This window comes from Nicrophorus vespilloides, unplaced genomic scaffold, assembly GCF_001412225.1.
Source record: "Nicrophorus vespilloides isolate i.1.1-1 unplaced genomic scaffold, Nicve_v1.0, whole genome shotgun sequence".
Classification (NCBI taxonomy): domain Eukaryota; kingdom Metazoa; phylum Arthropoda; class Insecta; order Coleoptera; family Silphidae; genus Nicrophorus; species Nicrophorus vespilloides.
In genome coordinates this window covers 162,925-181,856 of record NW_017096251.1, presented here as the reverse complement: position 1 = coordinate 181,856, position 18,932 = coordinate 162,925, and the positions used below count along the sequence as shown (strand labels likewise).

Sequence of the window (18,932 nt, the reverse complement as noted above, 5' to 3'; positions counted from 1 at the left end):
ATGTCCCGCTCGGCCGCTGTCCTTCGTCCTCCTTTTCGAAAACCCCTCTCCCGACCCTAACACACACACACAAGCACGAACACCGCTGGTCATCATTGATTACGACCACCACCACCACCAACAATAACCCCCACCCCTTTCTCGCACCGGTCACGCGGCCAATCGCCATCCAAATATTCACCGTTCACCTTCGCCCCACTTTATTTCTCTTTTTTCTCTCCCTCCACCATTTTCAATCTTCCTCTCGTTCTCTTTTGTTTTCAACCCCATTGTACTGTCTCCTCCTTATTATACCTTATATTTTTATAACTTAATGAATTTGCACGCTCTTAAAACCACTTATAACGAACGCAATTATCCTAGCTGTTGTTATTTTTGTTTTCTAAATCGTCTACTAATTGCCTAAGTATTAGTATCTACAATTCAAATAACATCATTATTTTTTATATTGATTTACTTAATTCACCATTCGAATTATATTTATATAATATTTGTAGTAATATAATAGTAGCTAGTAATTTTTTAATGCAAATATTGTCTTTTGATATGATTTAGTAATCGGTTAATTTTGAATAGACCAATTATTTTTATAACGTAGAATCTTAAACGTACTTTGAAATCTTATACTATTTAAATATTATTAGTGTTAATATTACTGCAGCAATACCTTGAGCAGAAAGTCGAACCGGAACCGAACTAAAAACCGTAAATTAACTGAACCCTAACTGTAATCGGAATCAATTTTTTTTCATTAAATTAATTCATAATCCCTTTCTTTCATGTATGCTCTTTGATGGTTGTGCCGGTGCTAGTGTTTTGGTTTATTTATATAGTCATTTGAAAAAAAAATAATTTTTCGGCATTGTGTTGGTCGGACTATTGAGAATAAAATTAAATCAAAATTTGAAATTGGTCTCGATTTTAAATTTTAACTAACCAATTTAAATTGCTTTATTTTTGATTTTAAATTTAAATTTCAACCGAAATTTTTAGACGAACCGAAACCGAATCTGGAACATTGAACATTTACTTGGAACGTAACCGTAAACCGGAACGAAATTAATTTCGGTTCGACTCTCTGACCTTGGGTAATCAATTAGACCGCCTCCCCCCATTTTCCGCACTGTTTGAAACCGGACTAGACAAGGACTTTAAAACGACAAAAAATAATTATGTCTACATTTTTTAGAAATACTTCTTATTTTGCTCAATTAAAATTTACTATCTTTTGAAATTTTCTATCCAAACTACAGTGAATTCGCTTTGATCGAAGTCGCACTCTACGAGATGTAGGTGCATCTACACAGCATTTAGTTTATAAATGTAAAAGTCTAAAAATGTGAAGCAATCATCAACAAGTGTAAATTAACAAAAAAAAAAAACATTTAAGACTAGGTTTGTGAAATTTATCTTTCGTTTCTTTAATTTTAAGTTCGTGATCATTGGTAGTCCGAAGTTCTACTTCTGACATTTTTTTCTCGAATTAACCTTTATTATATCAAATATAAATTGTGTTGTGGTGTGTTTAAATTTTGATTTTAATTTAATTGAGATGATTTAGGTTATTAAACAATCAATTGTTTCAAACCAAAGACGATTAGATTCCATATGGTCCTCGAAACAGCTATAATTTCACTATAACTAAGGTGATATAAACTTTTTGCAGTCGTTTTATTTTTGTTATTTGAAGGTGAATGGAGGATGGTTAAACGTGGCTCACTTGATGTCCTGGGGATGGGATCAGGCCGCGATGGGATTATAGTCGGAAAGGCGAATTGAATTATGGGCAGTGATCGTGCACACTACATAGATCAAATGTTTGGTAAATATTATGAAATATGCAGGGCCTGCTCCGATGTCGATTTCTGATATTATAGGAGACAAATAGCGGGAGGTCCCTGCGTCCCAGCACAATATCTAGCCCGTATCGTGCAGCAGCCCATTCAATTACAATTCCTCTCCATCCACCTACCTTCGCATCCTCAAACTCTCCTACCTCATCCCATCTCATCCCTTCTTCCATCCTATTGATGCTCTCGTTGCCCGCTTATGAATACACGTGTACGTGAATGGATACGCGCATCGATGCTTTATTGTTTCTACGGCTCGGGGAATTCCTGCTCACCAATAATAATAATACATCATGAACTTCTGCACTTTCATCTCTACATCATTCTTTTTCCATCGCTCCGAACAACTAATAACACCGCACTTTATATTTCTCAGTCTAGACAGGCGCCAAATTTTATTGTTATTTAACTCGCACTTTAACTTTTTTACACATTTGCATTCAAAATTTATGTCATTTCCAATCAATTTACAATTCTCGTGTATCATGGGAGAATATAGTTATGCCGAGAAAAATTCAATTATTTTTCACAGAAATCCAAAATCCAATAAGTACACCGCGGATGTTTATAGGAACAAGCGTGCCGTGAGACAAAAAAAAAATTTGAAAAACACTGTTGATATTAACTAATATGCAGGAAGTAGTCAGAGTTGAAAGCTGTTATTTTTTGTTTTATTTTTGCGTTTGGAATTCATTAATAAGATTCGGGCGGCTGGCGGTGGATGCCGCAGACCATTGTGCGCTTAACGATATTTGTACTTCGAGGGGACAAGTTATTTACTTATGTTGTGGTCTAAGGGGGCACTTAAGATTGACGAGATGCATTAGCAAATGGACGTTCCCATCTTTCCAACAAAACCTTCCTCATCCTCCATATTCACCCAACAGTCGCAGTCGGAGGCGACGGTGGAAAGGAGATGTTAAGGGGAAGGGGGACGGTTAGCAAAATCCCCAACATCCCCCCACGAAAAGCTGCCTCCCACCTACCCTTAGGCACCGCCGCGTTTAAGTGGAGCGTGGACCGCCGACCGGCCAGATGTCGCGGACAACGGTACTTCCCACGCTCCGCAACTCAATAACAATAAATATTTCCATTAAAAAGTGGATGATACCCTTGTACGCTGCTCGCTCAGATGCAGCTGCAAAGAATGAAAAAGAAACAAAAATACTAGCTGAAGAAAAAGTTGAAAAGTAACGAGTGGAACTTAAACTTTCGTTTTCTCTGACATTCAAGTAATATAGGTTAGGTTGAATTACTTTTGGTTAAAAAATGAATAGGAACATTTTTGTTTACAAGAAAATTATTTAGAATTAATTCTAACCATTAACATAGAATCTTATAAAAACAGGAATACACTATTAATAAGTATTATAAGTTTGGTTAGGTTTAGTTCAGTGGCGGATTTAGCAACTCTAAATACAGGGTGCGGCAGAAATAACTGCCATATTTCAAAGAGGGATTGAAAAAATCTTCGTTTTTTTCCCCAAAAAATTTTTTTTTACTCTTGAAAATTTTATCATCCAAATAGTGACTTTACACACTAGATCTTACTAGATTTTCGGGAGTTATTTCTGTCGTACCCTGTATTTCCAATTAAAATATTTGGTTAATTAAACAATGTTGATGGAAATATCAAATTTTAAAGGGTCGCATTAAAGTTATAGTGGGCCCAGGCGCAATTCACTAGAAAAGTTTGCGTAACAGTAAGAACTATCCATTATTATAGAACTTAATAAACTCAATTATTCTTCAATAATCGAATATTATAATATAAATCTATTTATCTTCTAGGTTAAGTTAGGAAATAGAAAAGGTACGTTTTCTGTTTATGTACACTTAAGTTAAGAGTAAGCATTTTCTAAAGTATATATGAAAACCTAGTGTTTTTTAATTATTATATAATTCAATTAGTGTATGAGATATTTTAATTTATTTTCATTATTTTATAGTACAGTAGAACATGGCTTAATGAAAATAATCCGTTCCAGAATCTAACTGCAAAACACTCTTTTTCCCATATAAATTAATGCATTATCGTATTAATGCATGTAAAGAAAATTATATATACAGTGGAACCTCGCTTAACGAGTTTAATCTGTTTCAAAATTTTCGGATTTTTACTCGTATAGTGAAACATATTCAAAAATACACATAATAATTGTACACAAATTTTAAAAATGAAGTAACAGGCGCGCAATCCGGGACTTCTTTTCTTATTGTCATTCGTTATGCGAAACGTCGCTCGTTAAGCGAGTAATTTTTCTTATAATTTTGCTCGTTAAGCGAAATGCTCGTTATGCGAGGTTCCACTGTATATATATATATATATATATTTTTTTTTAAGGAGCGTAAATCATCATCTTTTCTTCTATTGTGTTATGAAATAACCTGGAATGCGAATTTATTTTCTTATGGCTGTCTAATTGCGGATTTTTCTTCTGTGATATTTTTGCAAGGTATTTTTTTAATTTTTCACAAAAAACACACATAACAAGTTTTGAAGATGATGTTGAAGACGCACAATCCGTGACTTTTCTTCTCCTCATCACACGTTAAGCTTGTAATCTTTTGTTACAATTTGTTTTGCTTGTTAAGAGCTGCATGAGCGTCATAAAAGAAATGTTACCATTTTGCAATGAAAATGAGTTTTTTTAAATGGAACAACATAACATATACATATTTTTGCATCACCAGCAGTTTACACGATCTTTCCGAATATTATAGTATAAAATCAATATAAAAAATGCCATAATACGCATTTATCCAATATTTCGATTGTTTTAATCATTTGATTGTATTCTTAATAAATTTCTACAAAATAATTTAGGAATCAACCATTATTCGGGTCTCCATTTACCGTGGTTTACTTATTTTATAAGCTAAGCACTAAAACTGTCTCTACAAATCTGCCAATTAGTAAATAGGATAAGGATAATAATAAAAACTTATACATTATCTTTTAAAATGATTGAAAATGTGTTTTTCTATATCAATACATATGGTAGATATCCTTGCTTTAACGTTCCCGAATTACCACGGATAATCGGCATTTTACTGTATTTGATTGATGCCATCATACAATAATGAACAATGCAACAAGTAAGAAACTGATGATTTTAATAGAAATTTTATTTTGCGATTGAAGGAAGTGAAATAATAATAATGAGGTAGTGGCGTTCCGAGACATAAAAAATCCAACCATAAGGAAGACTCATAAAGTTGTCGCTCCCATTTTTATATTTATATAATGTAGTAATGTTAAATTGATGGCGGGACTCGCGCATACGTTTTTTTTTGTTTGTCGTTATATTTTTCTTCTTATTCTCTTCGGGGTTGGATTTTGGGGGGTTGGTTGAAGGTGAGACGTTGTTGGTTTTTATTTCGAAAGAAAACAGCGCGCGTTTTTAAGTTTCGGTCGTAGAATCGAAAAGGGATTTCGCGTTCGACATCCATTGGTCGTTCGATTCTTACATCCACCGCAACTTGGTTTATTCTTATGGAATCACAGATGTCCTATAAAATTCGTAACAGCGCGGATTTGTCTATTCGCCAAACATATTCCTTTCACATTACGATCATGTATGTGTATGTGTTTGCATATGGGTGTACGAATGTGTGTTTGTGTGTGTGTGTGTCGGTGGGGGTTGGACTTAACACGACATCCGCATGTTCTTCTCGTGCGGTGCGAGTCCCTTGCATGTGTATACGCTATAAAACCGAATAGCTTTGTTATCATGCAGTGGAATGTGTGTTTTAAAAATAAATATACAACAACTTCCCCTCTTTATTATGGACATAAGAACGTATATAAAGACGTGTTAACAATGGCGCTATTTTCCGCAAGAAAAATGAAAACAATGAACCGAAACTGCTGGAGCGTCCGCAGAGGACAAACGCGTACCAAACCAAGTGGAATCCCTTTTGATGATGTGTGTTTTCGAATCCAGTTAACCACGACGATTACTTCAATTTAGTTTAGTTTTTAATATTATTTTTATGTCTGTTTACTATGATTAACATCATTATTATGAATATTTCCTCTTACACATAGATCAACTCACGCAAAAATAAATGACCCAAGGAAATAAACATATTGTACGGGAATCCTAGTCACCGTTGTTGATTTATTACAGGAATTGATGGATCTTTTTTCGTTGCTTTTTTCTATTCATTCCTTCAACCCCTTTCCGCGGCCACACATGTCGTCTTAACGGGTTGCCTCAGAAAATGGTCCAACAGACATAAAAAAAAATGAATTCAATACATGTTTTTAATTAAATTTACCGCGCATATGTCGCGCCGGAAATTGCAACCCTTTGTTTATAAACAAAGGCTTTTTTGGCATCAGAAAATTTCACTTTTTTTTTCAACATAATACATTACAACTAATGGAGTTTTTCAGCGTTTTATCTAATTTGACATCATGTAATAGTGATCTATATCATGATTTAATTAGATTCAAATTATAAATTTAATTTATATATTTCGAGTTATTATTGTAGATAACTTTTAGAGGTCAAATAAATAAAATTATACATAATTTTGACATGATATAATTATACAAATATTTTGTATATGTATATTTGTATCATGAAATTTAGATTTAGTTCTCTGAATGATTATTTTTTTATATTTATATTTCATGAAAATATATAAATATAATAAAGTAAATTTCAAAATGTCAATTCGTTTATACCGCGGTTATCATACAAGACGGGTCAGCATGCTTCCAGCAAGTCCGAATTCCACTGTATATATTGTAATTGTTTTGTTGTATAATGTATTTTTTAATTTTATAATTTATATTTATTTTGATGTCGCGTACCATTCATGATAATAGAGAAAATATTAAAATAAATTTATAATTAATTATTTAAATATAAAGCTTTATCATTTATTGAAATTTTAATCGATTTATTTTTTTCTATATGTCCTATGTTGTTCTCTTTTGATACTATTACTGCTTTCGCTATTCTTTTTTTAATTAGTTTTCTTTTGCCCTGTTCTCTTGTATCATGTACTGTTATGTCCTGTCCTGATGTATCACGTTCTGTCCTGGTGTGTTCTGTTAGGTCGGTTACCGGAAATATTTATTTTTCTCAGTAAATTATAATTTCAGTGAAAATTTAAGTTTTTATGTATTTTTATATTAAAATAAATGAACATTTTAGTTTTTATTGAAAATGAGGATGAAAAAATATAATTTTACTTTCTTTAAATAAAATCAATGAAACTAAGTTAAAATCCAATTACTTATTTTATGATATGACCTGATTACAGCAGAGGTCTTGAGGCAGCTCCCCAGTATCGGCAATAGGGTAATAACGCTTATCTTCAACGCAATCCTGAGACTCGGTATATTTCCATCACAGTGGAAGGTAGCCCAAATCATAGTCCGTTTGTTTTCCAAACCTGGAAAACAAACGGACGCGGCGTCTTCATATAGACGCATCAGCCTCCTGCCGGTACTGTCTAAACTGTTCGAGAAGCTGTTGCTGCGAAGACTGAAGCCCTGGCTGTTGGATAGTCATCTGATTCCGGAATACCAGTTCGGATTTCGTGAGCGACATGGCACTGTGGAACAGGTGCATCGTGTGGTAGATGTGATTGGCAAAAGTCTTGAGGAGAAGAGGTACTGCTCTGCCGCTTTACTCGACATCTCACAGGCGTTCGACCGAGTATGGCATGGAGGATTGCTATATAAAATTAAAAAGTGTCTCCCACATGAATATTACGTCATATTCAAATCGTACTTGACTGGTAGGCACTTCCAGGTCAAGCACAAGGACGAAGTGACCACACTACGCCCAATCCACTCTGGTGTCCCGCAGGGAAGTGTTTATGGACCCTTACTTTATTTGATCTTCACGGCAGATTTACCAACTCCTCAGCACGCCACTATAGCCACATTTGCTGATGACACCGTTGTTCTAGCATCCCACCAAAACCAAACTACGGCCTCACAGATACACCAAAGAAGTCTGAATAGCATAGAACATTGGTTCAGAAAGTGGAGAATTAGGGCTAATGAAACTAAGTCGGTGCATGTAACGTACACAATACGTCAACAAACTTGTCCACCCGTTACACTGAAGGGCAGTGGATCGTTGTCTCACTTGGAAAAAGCGACAAAAAGAAAACAGCTGGGACTGAGTAAAAAGATTGCATTGGCTGATGGGTATCCATCTCAGCAGAAAACAGTCTTAATTTATAAGACGATAATAAAACCAATATGGACTTATGGACTACAACTATGGGGATCTGCCTGTAACACAAGTATCGACATCATACAGCGGTTCCAATCAAAACCGCTCAGAGCAATTGCCAATGCTCCCTGGTTCTCGACTAACGAATACATCCATCAATACACTGGAGTCCGATTTGTGAAGGATGAAATAACGGAACTCAGCAGCAAATACCAACATTGGCTGGAGGACCATCCAAACCAACTTGCTTCTGAACTTACGCACACTGAATCCCATCGACGAAGATTGAAACGATTCAAACCACAGGACCTTCCTAATCGCTTTTAAGTTAGTGCCTAAATTAACAATAAGACATGTTTGCGTGTATGTATTCGTGAATTTTTCTTTAATAAGCACTCTGTGGAGTTTGGTCGCTGCATCAATCTCCAATATATATTTTTAATTTCTCTTACAATAAACCCAGAACTAGAGCATGTTATCTGTTTTTAATTTTTCTATTTTTATTGTAGATAGATTGCTTTATAAATAATAAAAAAAAAACTTATTTTATGACTTTAATATTTATATAAATAATTCGAATAGAACAATTATGCAAGTTCGAATGTTGTTGCATGAAGAACAGATCAAAGTGGTTGTTGGTAATTTTGTTTTTCCCAAATTGTGAATCGACATATTTGCATAAGGATTAAAATTATGACGATGTTAAATAAAGGATGGAGGTTTCATTAAAAGAAGCGAAAACCGTTTTTAAGGGTTGTAAGAGGGTGGTTTAGGGACGTCGTCTCAGGTGCGGACCAGTCGCCAAATGACTTTCTTAGCCCTTCGTAGCATGTAGCCACAAGACATTTCAGGACATTTTATGTCCGGTCCCCGGAGACGCGTGTGCCTCGAAAGGAGGCAACGCGAGAGGGCGGATGTAAGTTGGGGGTGGTGGTCGTCGCGCACATTCAGCAACGGCAGTTTTCCACACCTCCCGCAAACATATTTTATTCACGAGACCAACCCTCACAATAAATACATACGCAGAATCCTCTCCTCTACCGCTCATTTCATTTTATTAATACATAAACAAAAAACATATATAGACAGAAAAAAAATGATGTAAAGAATACAAATACAAAGAAAAATAAACTTTCAGTGCCTTCATCCGCAAATTCCATGAAAATAAAAGCGACGTTTCTCGCAATCCATTAACGTAAATATTGATAATCATCGTGTGTGTATGTCGTAAACAATTTTAGAAAGACGATCTCAATAATCCACTAAACCGCGACCAGAGGATCGCTCCTCCCTGTCCTTATCCTTGTCGCTCCGTTTGTGATCATCGTTCCTGTAGTCCCTACTGCGTCTGCTGTACTCGTCCCGACGTCTGTCATCGTAATCATCTCGCTGCTTCCGGTCCTCTTCACGTGACGGTGATTTCCGGTGCCGATCGCGACTCCTACCCCGCGACCGATTCCTCCTATAATCGTCATCCTTATCGGACTTACGGTATTCGCGATCACGCGACCTGCGATCCCTGTAACTCCTGGATTGATGCGACTTTGGCGAAGTACTGCGACTTCTCCGGTCGCATGTAGAAGACCCGGCATTCCCAGCCTCATTGTCCGAAGAGTTATCCGAGCTGTTACTCTCGTACGCATGCCGTCGCTCTCTTTGCCTGCAACAAAAAAAAATGTTTTATAGAAGTATTTGAATATGACAAAAGTTACATATGATTAATTTAAGCAACACAAAAAATTAAATTAGATAATTTATTGGTAGACTCACTTTCGTCTTAGTTTTATTGCCATTTCCCGTAGTTCGTCCTCACGAGTTTGCTGCTCCTGCTTCTCGCGCTCCGTCTTCATCTGCTCGGCGATTTTATCTGCTTTAACTGCCAATAAAATAAAAATGAATAGAAACAAGATGACATTCGATGGAATCAATCTATTTACATTGTTTATTCAATAAGGCCTGTCGTTTTCTCTTAAGCCGCTCTTGCAGACTTAAACTCGTGCTTTGTACACTGGCTGCTGCAGCTGCAGCCGCCGCCGCCGCTGCCGAGGTACTGTTCCCACTCTGAAAATATTTCCAATATTAATAGGTCTCCAACGAAGGATTGGATAAAATACGCTTTATTATGGTTTGATCTGGAAGATTACAATACCAAATTGTATTAGTTGAAATGATTTTAAATGAAATATTTAGCTGATCAAGTTAAATTCTACCATGAATATTATAATTAGTTTTTGTATTATTATTGGTATTGCAGTCCTTGCAGCTGATCGGTAGTATGGTTAAAGAGAATGCAGGAGAAGAGTTTGTTTGGTTGGTATTATTTGATTTTGGATGAAAGAGAGATATTGAGAGGTTCTTACTGACTTTGGATGATGAGCCTGAATTACCAGTCTTGGATATAGAGTTTTGAGAAACCCTGTGGAACGAAAAAAAAAGCGAATTAGGCGAAATATTCAGGGTGGAAAGAAACCTGATAAGGTTTCGATTCAACTAACGAATTTGATTCGATTTTCTCCAATGCGTGGTCGTCTTCGCTGGAATCACAGATATCCGAAGAGCTGAGATCGCTCTTCCTGCGTCCGTAATACCGAGTTACTAGTTTTGGCGGTGACTCCTCCCTCTTAGGAGGGACCGGAATGCTGCAAGCCGGAGAAGTACTTCGAGACTTGCTCGGCGACTTCGAGATGCTCTTCTTTTTGCTGCGCGAAAGTGACCGTCGCCTTCGAGAGCGACGAGATCTTTCGGAGCTAGAGGAAGATGATCGTCTGGACCGGAAACGTTTCGAACGTGAAGTCGACCGTCTCGATCTCCTGCGGAAACTGCGATCCCGACTGCGCGATCTCTTGAATGTGTTCAGATCCCTGAACACCACACGCTCCTCGCTATCCTCCCTCAATCGTTTCAAGCGACTCCCGTACTTTACTTTATCCGCGTAAGTTGGTTTGCTGGGCATCTGAGGCTCCTCCTCATCGCCGAAAGATGTTATGAATGTAATTTTACCCGTGTTTTCAGGTGACGGCGAACGTGACTCTGACTTCTGATGAGTCTCCAAGACATTTACAGGTTCTCTAGCGGCGTAGCTCGGTGGACTAATCTTTCTGTTAGCAAGTCTCTTTTCTCGGTGCGCTCTACGCTCCCTGCGAGATTTCCTCCCAGAAAACAGCGCCTTCTCGTGCTCCTCTTCCTTCGCCAACCTGAAGCTCTCAGCCTCCTCCAAATCGTGTGTCAAGAATGAATAAAAATCATTGGAACTCATTCCGAAATTCCTCCCGTGCCTATTCATCTCGTGCGCCTGACCTTGGTCCAATTTAGAGACGTTAATCGACAAATCCACGTCCAAATCGCTATCGGAATTCTCATCAGAATTCTCTTCCTCTATAGGATACTGTATCGTCGATGGGCTTGGTCCAGTGCCGTCTTCGTAATTGAAGCCAATAGCTGCTCCACCAGTTTTCTTCTTAGGTTTAGGATCATTCTCTGTGTATCCAAATTGCTCCTCCAAATGTAACTGCTTCAAGAACTTCTCCTCGCTGATAGCCAAAAAAGAGTTCTGAGCAATGATCCTATACCTCTCATAGTTAATCTGCCTCTCCTCATATGTAATCTCAAAATCATCATCATTTTTCACAGCTGGGATAAAATCCAAATGTGCTCTAACATCAAACCTATCAATCAAATTTTCTTTTTGCCCTTGCCATGGCATCCTACAAAGAAATAAAAGTCAATTAATTAGTACTGTATGAAGACAAGTGTTATTACATTGTGGCAGGTCCATCCGCAGCAGCAGCAATCACTGGATCTAAGTGGATTTTGCATTGTCTGCCATGAACCTGCAAGAACTGAGTAGGATCTGCTTTCTAAGGAAGAATTAAAAATAAAGTTTAGGCAATGTGTTAGGTCAGTAAGTCATTATGATTATTACGATCTTCTCATAGAAATCCCGGCGTCTTTCTGCTCTCTTCCTGTAATCCACCAACATTCCACGGATCTTCCTCTCCTGTTTCCTTGCCTCGTGCCACATATTCGCGACCTTTTCATTAACCACTCATCAAAACTCTTTAAGGTAATATGATAATAAAAAAATTAATATAATACTATGTTATTTGTCAATTGATAAACTCCATTGCAGCATTGCAGTCTCCTTCGTACGTAGCCAACTTCATTATTCTCAGGGTTGGTATGCAACCAAATAATCTAATTTTCATCAGAGTTTCCCAAACTAACTTTGTTGCCAAAATCAGTGGCAATCGCAAGCCCGACAACCGAAATCCCGTCTATCAAAATCCCGACGTTCGAAATCCCAACTATATCGAAATTCCGACGTTCTAAATCTCCACTATATCGAAATCTCGACTATGTCAAAATCCCGACTATATCAAAATCCCGACTTGCAATGTCGAGCTTGCGATATAGACCCGGCAAAATATATTTCTTTCTCTTTCATTTATTATTTGAAGTATTTAACTATTATAATGGGAGGTCGTAGTCGTGTGGATATAATCGCCTGTATCACAAAAATCTGATACGAAAGGTCGTTGGTTCGATTCCCATAAATCAAACTGTTATAATAAAGTAATTCTCATCAAAAATAAACAAAACTTGTTTAATAGTAATAGCTGTAATAATTTAAATTTTGAAGATATAAATTATAACTATTTATTATTTATCTATTATTACAGTAAAAAATGCGTATAAAAATAATTATTTGTAAAAATCAACCTAAATTATAAATATTAACACTTAATCTTAAGTTCATTCCTAAGTATTTTGCCATTCGGATTACGCGGAATGGATTCGATGAACTTGATTCCTCCGGCTATCTTCTTGTAGTGAGTCACTTTAGGATTCACGTACAAGAGAACATCATCCTCGGTTATCGTGCTTCCAGGTTTCTTCACGACAAATGCCCTTGGAACTTCACCTGCCAAGGTATCTGGAATGCCGACAACGGCTACATCTATAATGCCATCAATCTCTAAAATGAGATTTTCCAATTCCGTTGGAGACACCTGAAATTATTTTAAAATTATTAACGTTATCGATCTTGAAGTTGGTATAGATGTTTCATCTTCCGCAATGTTGGCAGTGCTGTGCGTCAATTCGGTTTGACGCACCAAATAGAAGGTCATTTTTCTATCTTTGTGTATTTTAGATCAAAGTTCGTTATTAAAAATTTTATAGAAGCCGCTAAAAAAGTGAGTGTTAGGGCAAAAGAGCAATGGAAAATCCGGAGGAAATTCTGCACAGTCTGGAGGAGTTCACGAAACTGAAGCCGAAGGACATCCCGAGGGAGCTCGAGGAGTATCTGTGTTTTGTTGCCAAAACTGGTGACCCTGTTTACCAGTGGGCAGTAATCAAAAGTCTGTTCCGCGAGAAGTTAATTAATGTTATTACCGAGTTCTACGAGTCCTGCCCGTCCATCGATATACCCCCGTGTCCGAACGTGGACCTGTTTAACTATGACACAATGAAGACATTTATACTAGAGAAGCTGGATACTTTTGTGGCGGCCCCTTTCACGGTGCAGCGCATCTGCGAGTTGCTGACCACACCACGCAAAGAGTACAATAGAATAGACAAATATATGAGGGCTTTGGAGAAGAATATACTGGTGGTCAGCACCACTGAGCCGGGCAATCATAGGACACCAGAGAACGGGGATGGGTTCATCAATGGCATTGAAACCGAGCACCTGCCAGATGCCAGTAATGAGATTAACATTGAGGAGATGGATGATTCACCTGTGTGGCCAAAAACTGAGACTGTTTCCTTTCAGAGTACATCTAAGAATGATATGGCTGTGGACAATTTCCCAGCAAAATCAAGTAGCTCAGATGCTGAAGCAGCTAATTCAGAAACTGTGATTACTTGTTGTCCAATTGACAAAACTTATGGAGCAGAGTATGTGCTCGAGGCTCCAGAAACCATAGTTCAAGATGAATCTCCTGCAGAAGCTGAAGATGTCAGTGTTACCATAACTCCAATACCTGCCCCAGTCCAAAAACGTAGGGATAGCATAGAACCACCAAATGAACAGGAGCCAAGTAGTGCAGAACCCAAAACAACAGAAACTTCCATTGTAGAAGATAAGATTGATGAGAGCAGTAGTGAGGATGTAGTAAATAAGAGTAAGGAAGAAAGCGTTAACATGACCGATAACGAAACGAGCAGTGAGAATGATACTAAATTAGCGAGTACCGAATTGTTGGGAGCAGGCGATAACTTAACGGAGGACTTCGAAACGGTGAAATCATTGCCGCCTGAGATCGAGGAGACTATACTGGAGCCAGTTAAGAACGTCGAGGAAGAGGAAATGGCTGTAAGTGCGGAAGTTCCAGAGTGCAAGATGATTGAAGACGTTCCAGTGGAGGCGGATAAGGAGGAGCCTAAAATAGAGGAAGTCCATGTGGTGGATTCAGCTGCGCCTGAGCAGGTGGTTGAAGAAGATATGAAACTGGTGGAAGAACAAGTGCAAGAGGTTGTCAAGGAGGAAGAAGAGAAAGCTCCAGAAGTTATTGAAACACAGACAGAAGTGGAAGAAAAATCTCTGCCTGTACAGACTGAAGAAATGGATCACAGAATAGAGGAGCCGCCGGCGGAAAAGATCGAAACTCGGGAAGCGGAGAAGGAATGCGAGGAACAGCAGCAAGTAAGTCTCATGGACGTTGATCCTGAACCAACAACAATAATAACAGAAATAACAACACCACCATCACCACCACCTCCACCACAACAAGAAGAACCATCAACAACAAACACTGCCTCAGCTGAAATCGTTCAAACTGAAACCACCAATTAGATTTAGGATCGTTTCGTATATATATAGTTTGTATAACCTCAACTTATCTTTGTAGATATATTCAGGGTTTTATATAAAATTAAATAAAATTTTATACTGCGGATTCATACGACGATAAGCAAGCATACAGAGAGCCCTGATGACGTTTTCCTTTCTTTTTTATCAACAGACTGTTTCTCCAATAATGAGAGTGAGTGAGAAAGTTCATTAGGTTAATTCGATTCTCCTCTTCTCGCCAAGCCCTCTTAATTTAAATTACTTTGTTTTACTTAAGTCACAATCATTCACCATCCACTTTGATATAATATATATATATATACTATGTAAACAAAATATAAGTGCCTATTTTTTAAACTCTTAATTTTTACATGTTTTCGTTTGTATTTTTTTTTCGTTACGAAAAAGAGAAAAAGAAATATTCCTTGCATCTCAGTATTTATGTGTTTTTTTCTTTTTGGAACAGCAATAAGAACTCGACTTGTATGTGTGTGTATATGAAGTGTAAACTGTTTAATTTTTATATATATATATTTCTTTTTCTGTTCCGTTCGACTATGATTTTTGTTTTTTTTTCTTTTTTTGTAAATGCGAATAATAAACACGTAAAAAAACTCGAGAGACTCACCTGGTTTCCTTTCACCTTGATCAGCTCCTTGCATCTGTCCACTATGTAGAAGTAGCTGTCCTCATCGTAGTAAGCCACGTCCCCAGTGTGCAGCCATCCTTCCTCGTCGATGGTCTCGGCCGTCGCCTTCTCGTTGTTCAAGTATCCGGACATTATCTGAGAAATGAAGAGATACAACAATAAGTGGAACTTTGGTGTTGATGGTGATTATTACCTGAGGTCCTTTGACCAGTAACTCTCCTGGCTGGTGAGTGCCTAGCACCTCGCCGGTGACGAGGCTCTGAATCTTTGCCTCCGTTCCAGGCAACAGCACGCCCACGGTTCCTATCTTTGATCTTGGAGTCATCAGAGGCATGAATATCGTCACCGGAGAACTCTCAGTCATACCGTATCCTTTTTGTATTACAAAAATGACCAGGTAAAAGCAATATAAGATCAAATTTCTGAATGTTTATCAACTTTTACCTTGCCTGATGGTGATATCGTCGCGTCCGACCTTCTCCCTGAACTTCTGCAGGAGTCCTTCTGTGGCTGGAGCCGCACCGGACGTAACGCTCTTGATAGACGCCAAATGCTCTTTGGTGACGGCCGGATGGGAGGCCAAGAAAAGCATCAGCGATGGAACGACGAAGAGATACTCCGGTTTGTGAGTGGCGAGAGCCTGTATGTATTCCTCCGGCGTGAATTTTGGGAGCGTGATCATGTGCAATCCTTCGCGCAGCACCAAGTTCATGATTCCGTTGAAGCCGTAGATGTGGAAGAACGGCAGCACCGTCAATACCTTTTCTTGCTTTTCTGTAATAATTGGGTATATTTAGATTTAAAAAATAACGTGCAACTGTTCCCAAGGTGAGTGTAATAGGTCCTGCTTTTTGTTTGTTTATCAACAGGTTAATTTTTAGTTTTAGGAGAATGATTTTTACCTGCGTTGTTTAGTTCTTCGAGGAGCGCGGGATTGTCTCCCTGTGTAAGATTAGAAACGAGATTGTAGTGCGAGAGCATTACGCCTTTTGGAAGACCCGTGGTACCGCTGGAGTACGGTAAAAGGCAAGTTTCGATGGGGCTGATTCCTGGCAATTCAGCCTCGTGTCCGGCCATTAGGAGGCTCTGCAAGCCGTGGACGTTGTTCGCCTTGTCGTCCTCTCCGCCGACGCAGATGCTCGTCTTGTAGTTGGGAAGTTGAGATCCAACTGTCGTTGCAACCTCGACGAGCAACGGGAAGGTGATGATCAACTTGACGCCGGCGTTCTCAAACTGCCTCTTTACCTCATCTGCGAATTTGAAATTGCATTTCTTGTATTATTCAAATTAATGCATATGAGTTTACCAGGAGTGTACAGAGGATTAACGAAGGTGACGACGAGCCCGGCTTCCATGGCACCATGGCAGGTGATGATATACTCGGGGATGTTTGGTAGTAGAATACCGACGACCTCTCCGGGTTTCATTCCGCAATGTCCGAGGAGCGCTTGGGAGAACCTGCTGATCAGCATCCGCATCATGCCGTACGTGTAGCTCCGACCAGAAGCAGCGCACGTCTTCAACGAGATTTGTGTAAGTTTTTAGAACACTTTAAATTTAATGATTTAGTCAACTTACGGCCGCCGGCTTCTCTATCCATTGATCAGACTTGCTCCAAACGTAGTCGACCAAATTTACCGGGGGTACCTTAATCGTACTACCAAGAGGAGATGTGATAATACCTCCACTCAGACTTCTCCTCTGTTGCCTGCCCAGTTTTTGGGCGGCAGCCGAAGAGGCCCAGCCGGATCTCTGTAAGAAATCCACCACTTGAGGCTTCGACCTTACAATTTTGGCCAACATTGCGTACTTTGTTGTTTCGAACTTTGAGTTATCGTCAGCAAACGAAAATGCAAGAATCAATTAAATAAGTGTTAAATAATCTGGGCGTGAATTTTTTAAAGATCTTTGCACCTGTTGGCACAAAATTTTTGCCAATTTATATTACAATATTATTATTTTTTTTTGATAAATTTTCGCGCACCGCGGATGTCGTTCACCACCTTACTGCTAAGACCGTGTTTATTTCAGAGATTTAGATTAAAATAAACATTTTCTAAAGTCCAAACCGCGCTCGCAGCAGTCGTTTCAAAGTTCAATCTCTCTTGCCAGCTTCTCTCTTCTCGTCGCCTCTTTTCTTTTTCTCTTTTTTTTTGTAACTCTTCTGCTTTGCTGCTTTCATTATCCACATATTTTTGTGTTTGCTGGAGATAACGCGCGTTTTCGACTGACTCCGTAAAATTGGGTCTTATCATTTTATTTATATATTTGTTGTTCCGAAAACTACTAATATTTTGATTCAACCCTTCTTAAACTTGCACGATATTTCAATAAAGAAGAAATCACATATGCAAATATAAACGAATTATAATTGGAACTCGCGTGCTAAACCAAATTATAACCATTTCGATAGAAATATCCATCTCTCTAACGAGAGACGTGTATAACTGGTACAGCGTCTAACTTTTAGGTCAGTAGTGGAGAATAGAAACAACGTGGGCGGCCGTCACCTTACTATAAAATCTGCCGCTCTTTAAAAACTAGGATTCGTTGTGTTTCTTTCATCCAAGAATTGTGGTTCCTGACAAAAATTGAAACAATTTATTAACACAATATATATTATATATATATACATATATTTATAACATTTTATAAATAGTTTCTTAAATACATCTAATAACAAATTCACTGATAATAGGGATCAAAATAAAATATCAAATTTATATCGTAATTCAATTTCTTTCGGTTGCTAATCTATCGAAGAATATTGAAAACCATCAATTTATAGCACGCTTCGATTTGAATGTAAACAATCGAAATGGAAATAAGTCAAGGGAATCAGTACTAGCAACAAATATTGTATAAGTCGTATCGCAATCGGATATATTTCAAGGCCGATCCAGGTCAAAGGGTATCGGAATGCTAGATTACTCTTCGAGCAGCGTGGTTGCGTTGGTTGCATTTATTTACATAATTTGTTTATCGTTTGTCCATTGTATGCAGCGCTTAGAATCGCACTTATTAACGAATATTACAATCGTTGTTTTGTCTATTGTCTACTATCAATAACGATAATACTATTGATAATGTAATTAGAAGAGTTTGTTATTCAAAATGACATCTTCAGTCAACCAATGAGAAAGCATTTTTCATAATAATAACAAAACTATTGATTTGCTATTATTATAGAAATAAACGCAAAGTGTACAATTAAAATAGCTTGATAAACAGTTGATGTTAGTAATTATTATTAAATTTGTCAATAGTTTAGTTACTAATTACAGAAAATATCAGTTTAAATCTATAGAATTTATAAATAACCATATGTTTTTTACTATTCACCTTGAACAAAATATAAGTTATATATAATGCCGAATAACGCATTTATTTTGAATTATACTTAACTGTAATATGTGTTGCCTATATACTAG

The 18,932-nt window shown here is 37.7% G+C and overlaps 3 protein-coding genes across 3 annotated transcripts; 1 reads left to right on the top strand and 2 right to left on the bottom strand.

Annotated features, from left to right (window-relative positions):
- Positions 1-8,778: 8,778 nt before the first annotated feature.
- LOC108556431 (CLK4-associating serine/arginine rich protein) lies at positions 8,779-12,203 on the bottom strand. The gene is made up of 7 exons (XM_017912557.1): positions 11,979-12,203; positions 11,816-11,913; positions 10,552-11,760; positions 10,421-10,472; positions 9,994-10,117; positions 9,827-9,932; positions 8,779-9,716 (listed from the first exon to the last, which is right to left on the bottom strand). Exons 1-7 carry the CDS (start codon positions 12,075-12,077, stop codon positions 9,308-9,310), a joined length of 2,097 nt encoding a protein of 698 aa, XP_017768046.1. The 5' UTR covers positions 12,078-12,203; the 3' UTR covers positions 8,779-9,307.
- Positions 12,204-12,728: 525 nt separating this feature from the next.
- LOC108556410 (probable 4-coumarate--CoA ligase 3) lies at positions 12,729-17,942 on the bottom strand. Its single transcript, XM_017912527.1, has 7 exons — positions 17,080-17,942; positions 16,808-17,018; positions 16,404-16,751; positions 15,946-16,275; positions 15,695-15,873; positions 15,481-15,636; positions 12,729-13,065 (listed from the first exon to the last, which is right to left on the bottom strand). Exons 1-7 carry the CDS (start codon positions 17,302-17,304, stop codon positions 12,790-12,792), a joined length of 1,725 nt encoding a protein of 574 aa, XP_017768016.1. The 5' UTR covers positions 17,305-17,942; the 3' UTR covers positions 12,729-12,789.
- LOC108556412 (serine/threonine-protein phosphatase 4 regulatory subunit 2) lies at positions 13,107-15,212 on the top strand. Its single transcript, XM_017912528.1, has one exon. The coding sequence runs from the start codon at positions 13,275-13,277 to the stop codon at positions 14,853-14,855; it is 1,581 nt and encodes a 526-aa protein (XP_017768017.1). The 5' UTR covers positions 13,107-13,274; the 3' UTR covers positions 14,856-15,212.
- Positions 17,943-18,932: the final 990 nt, after the last annotated feature.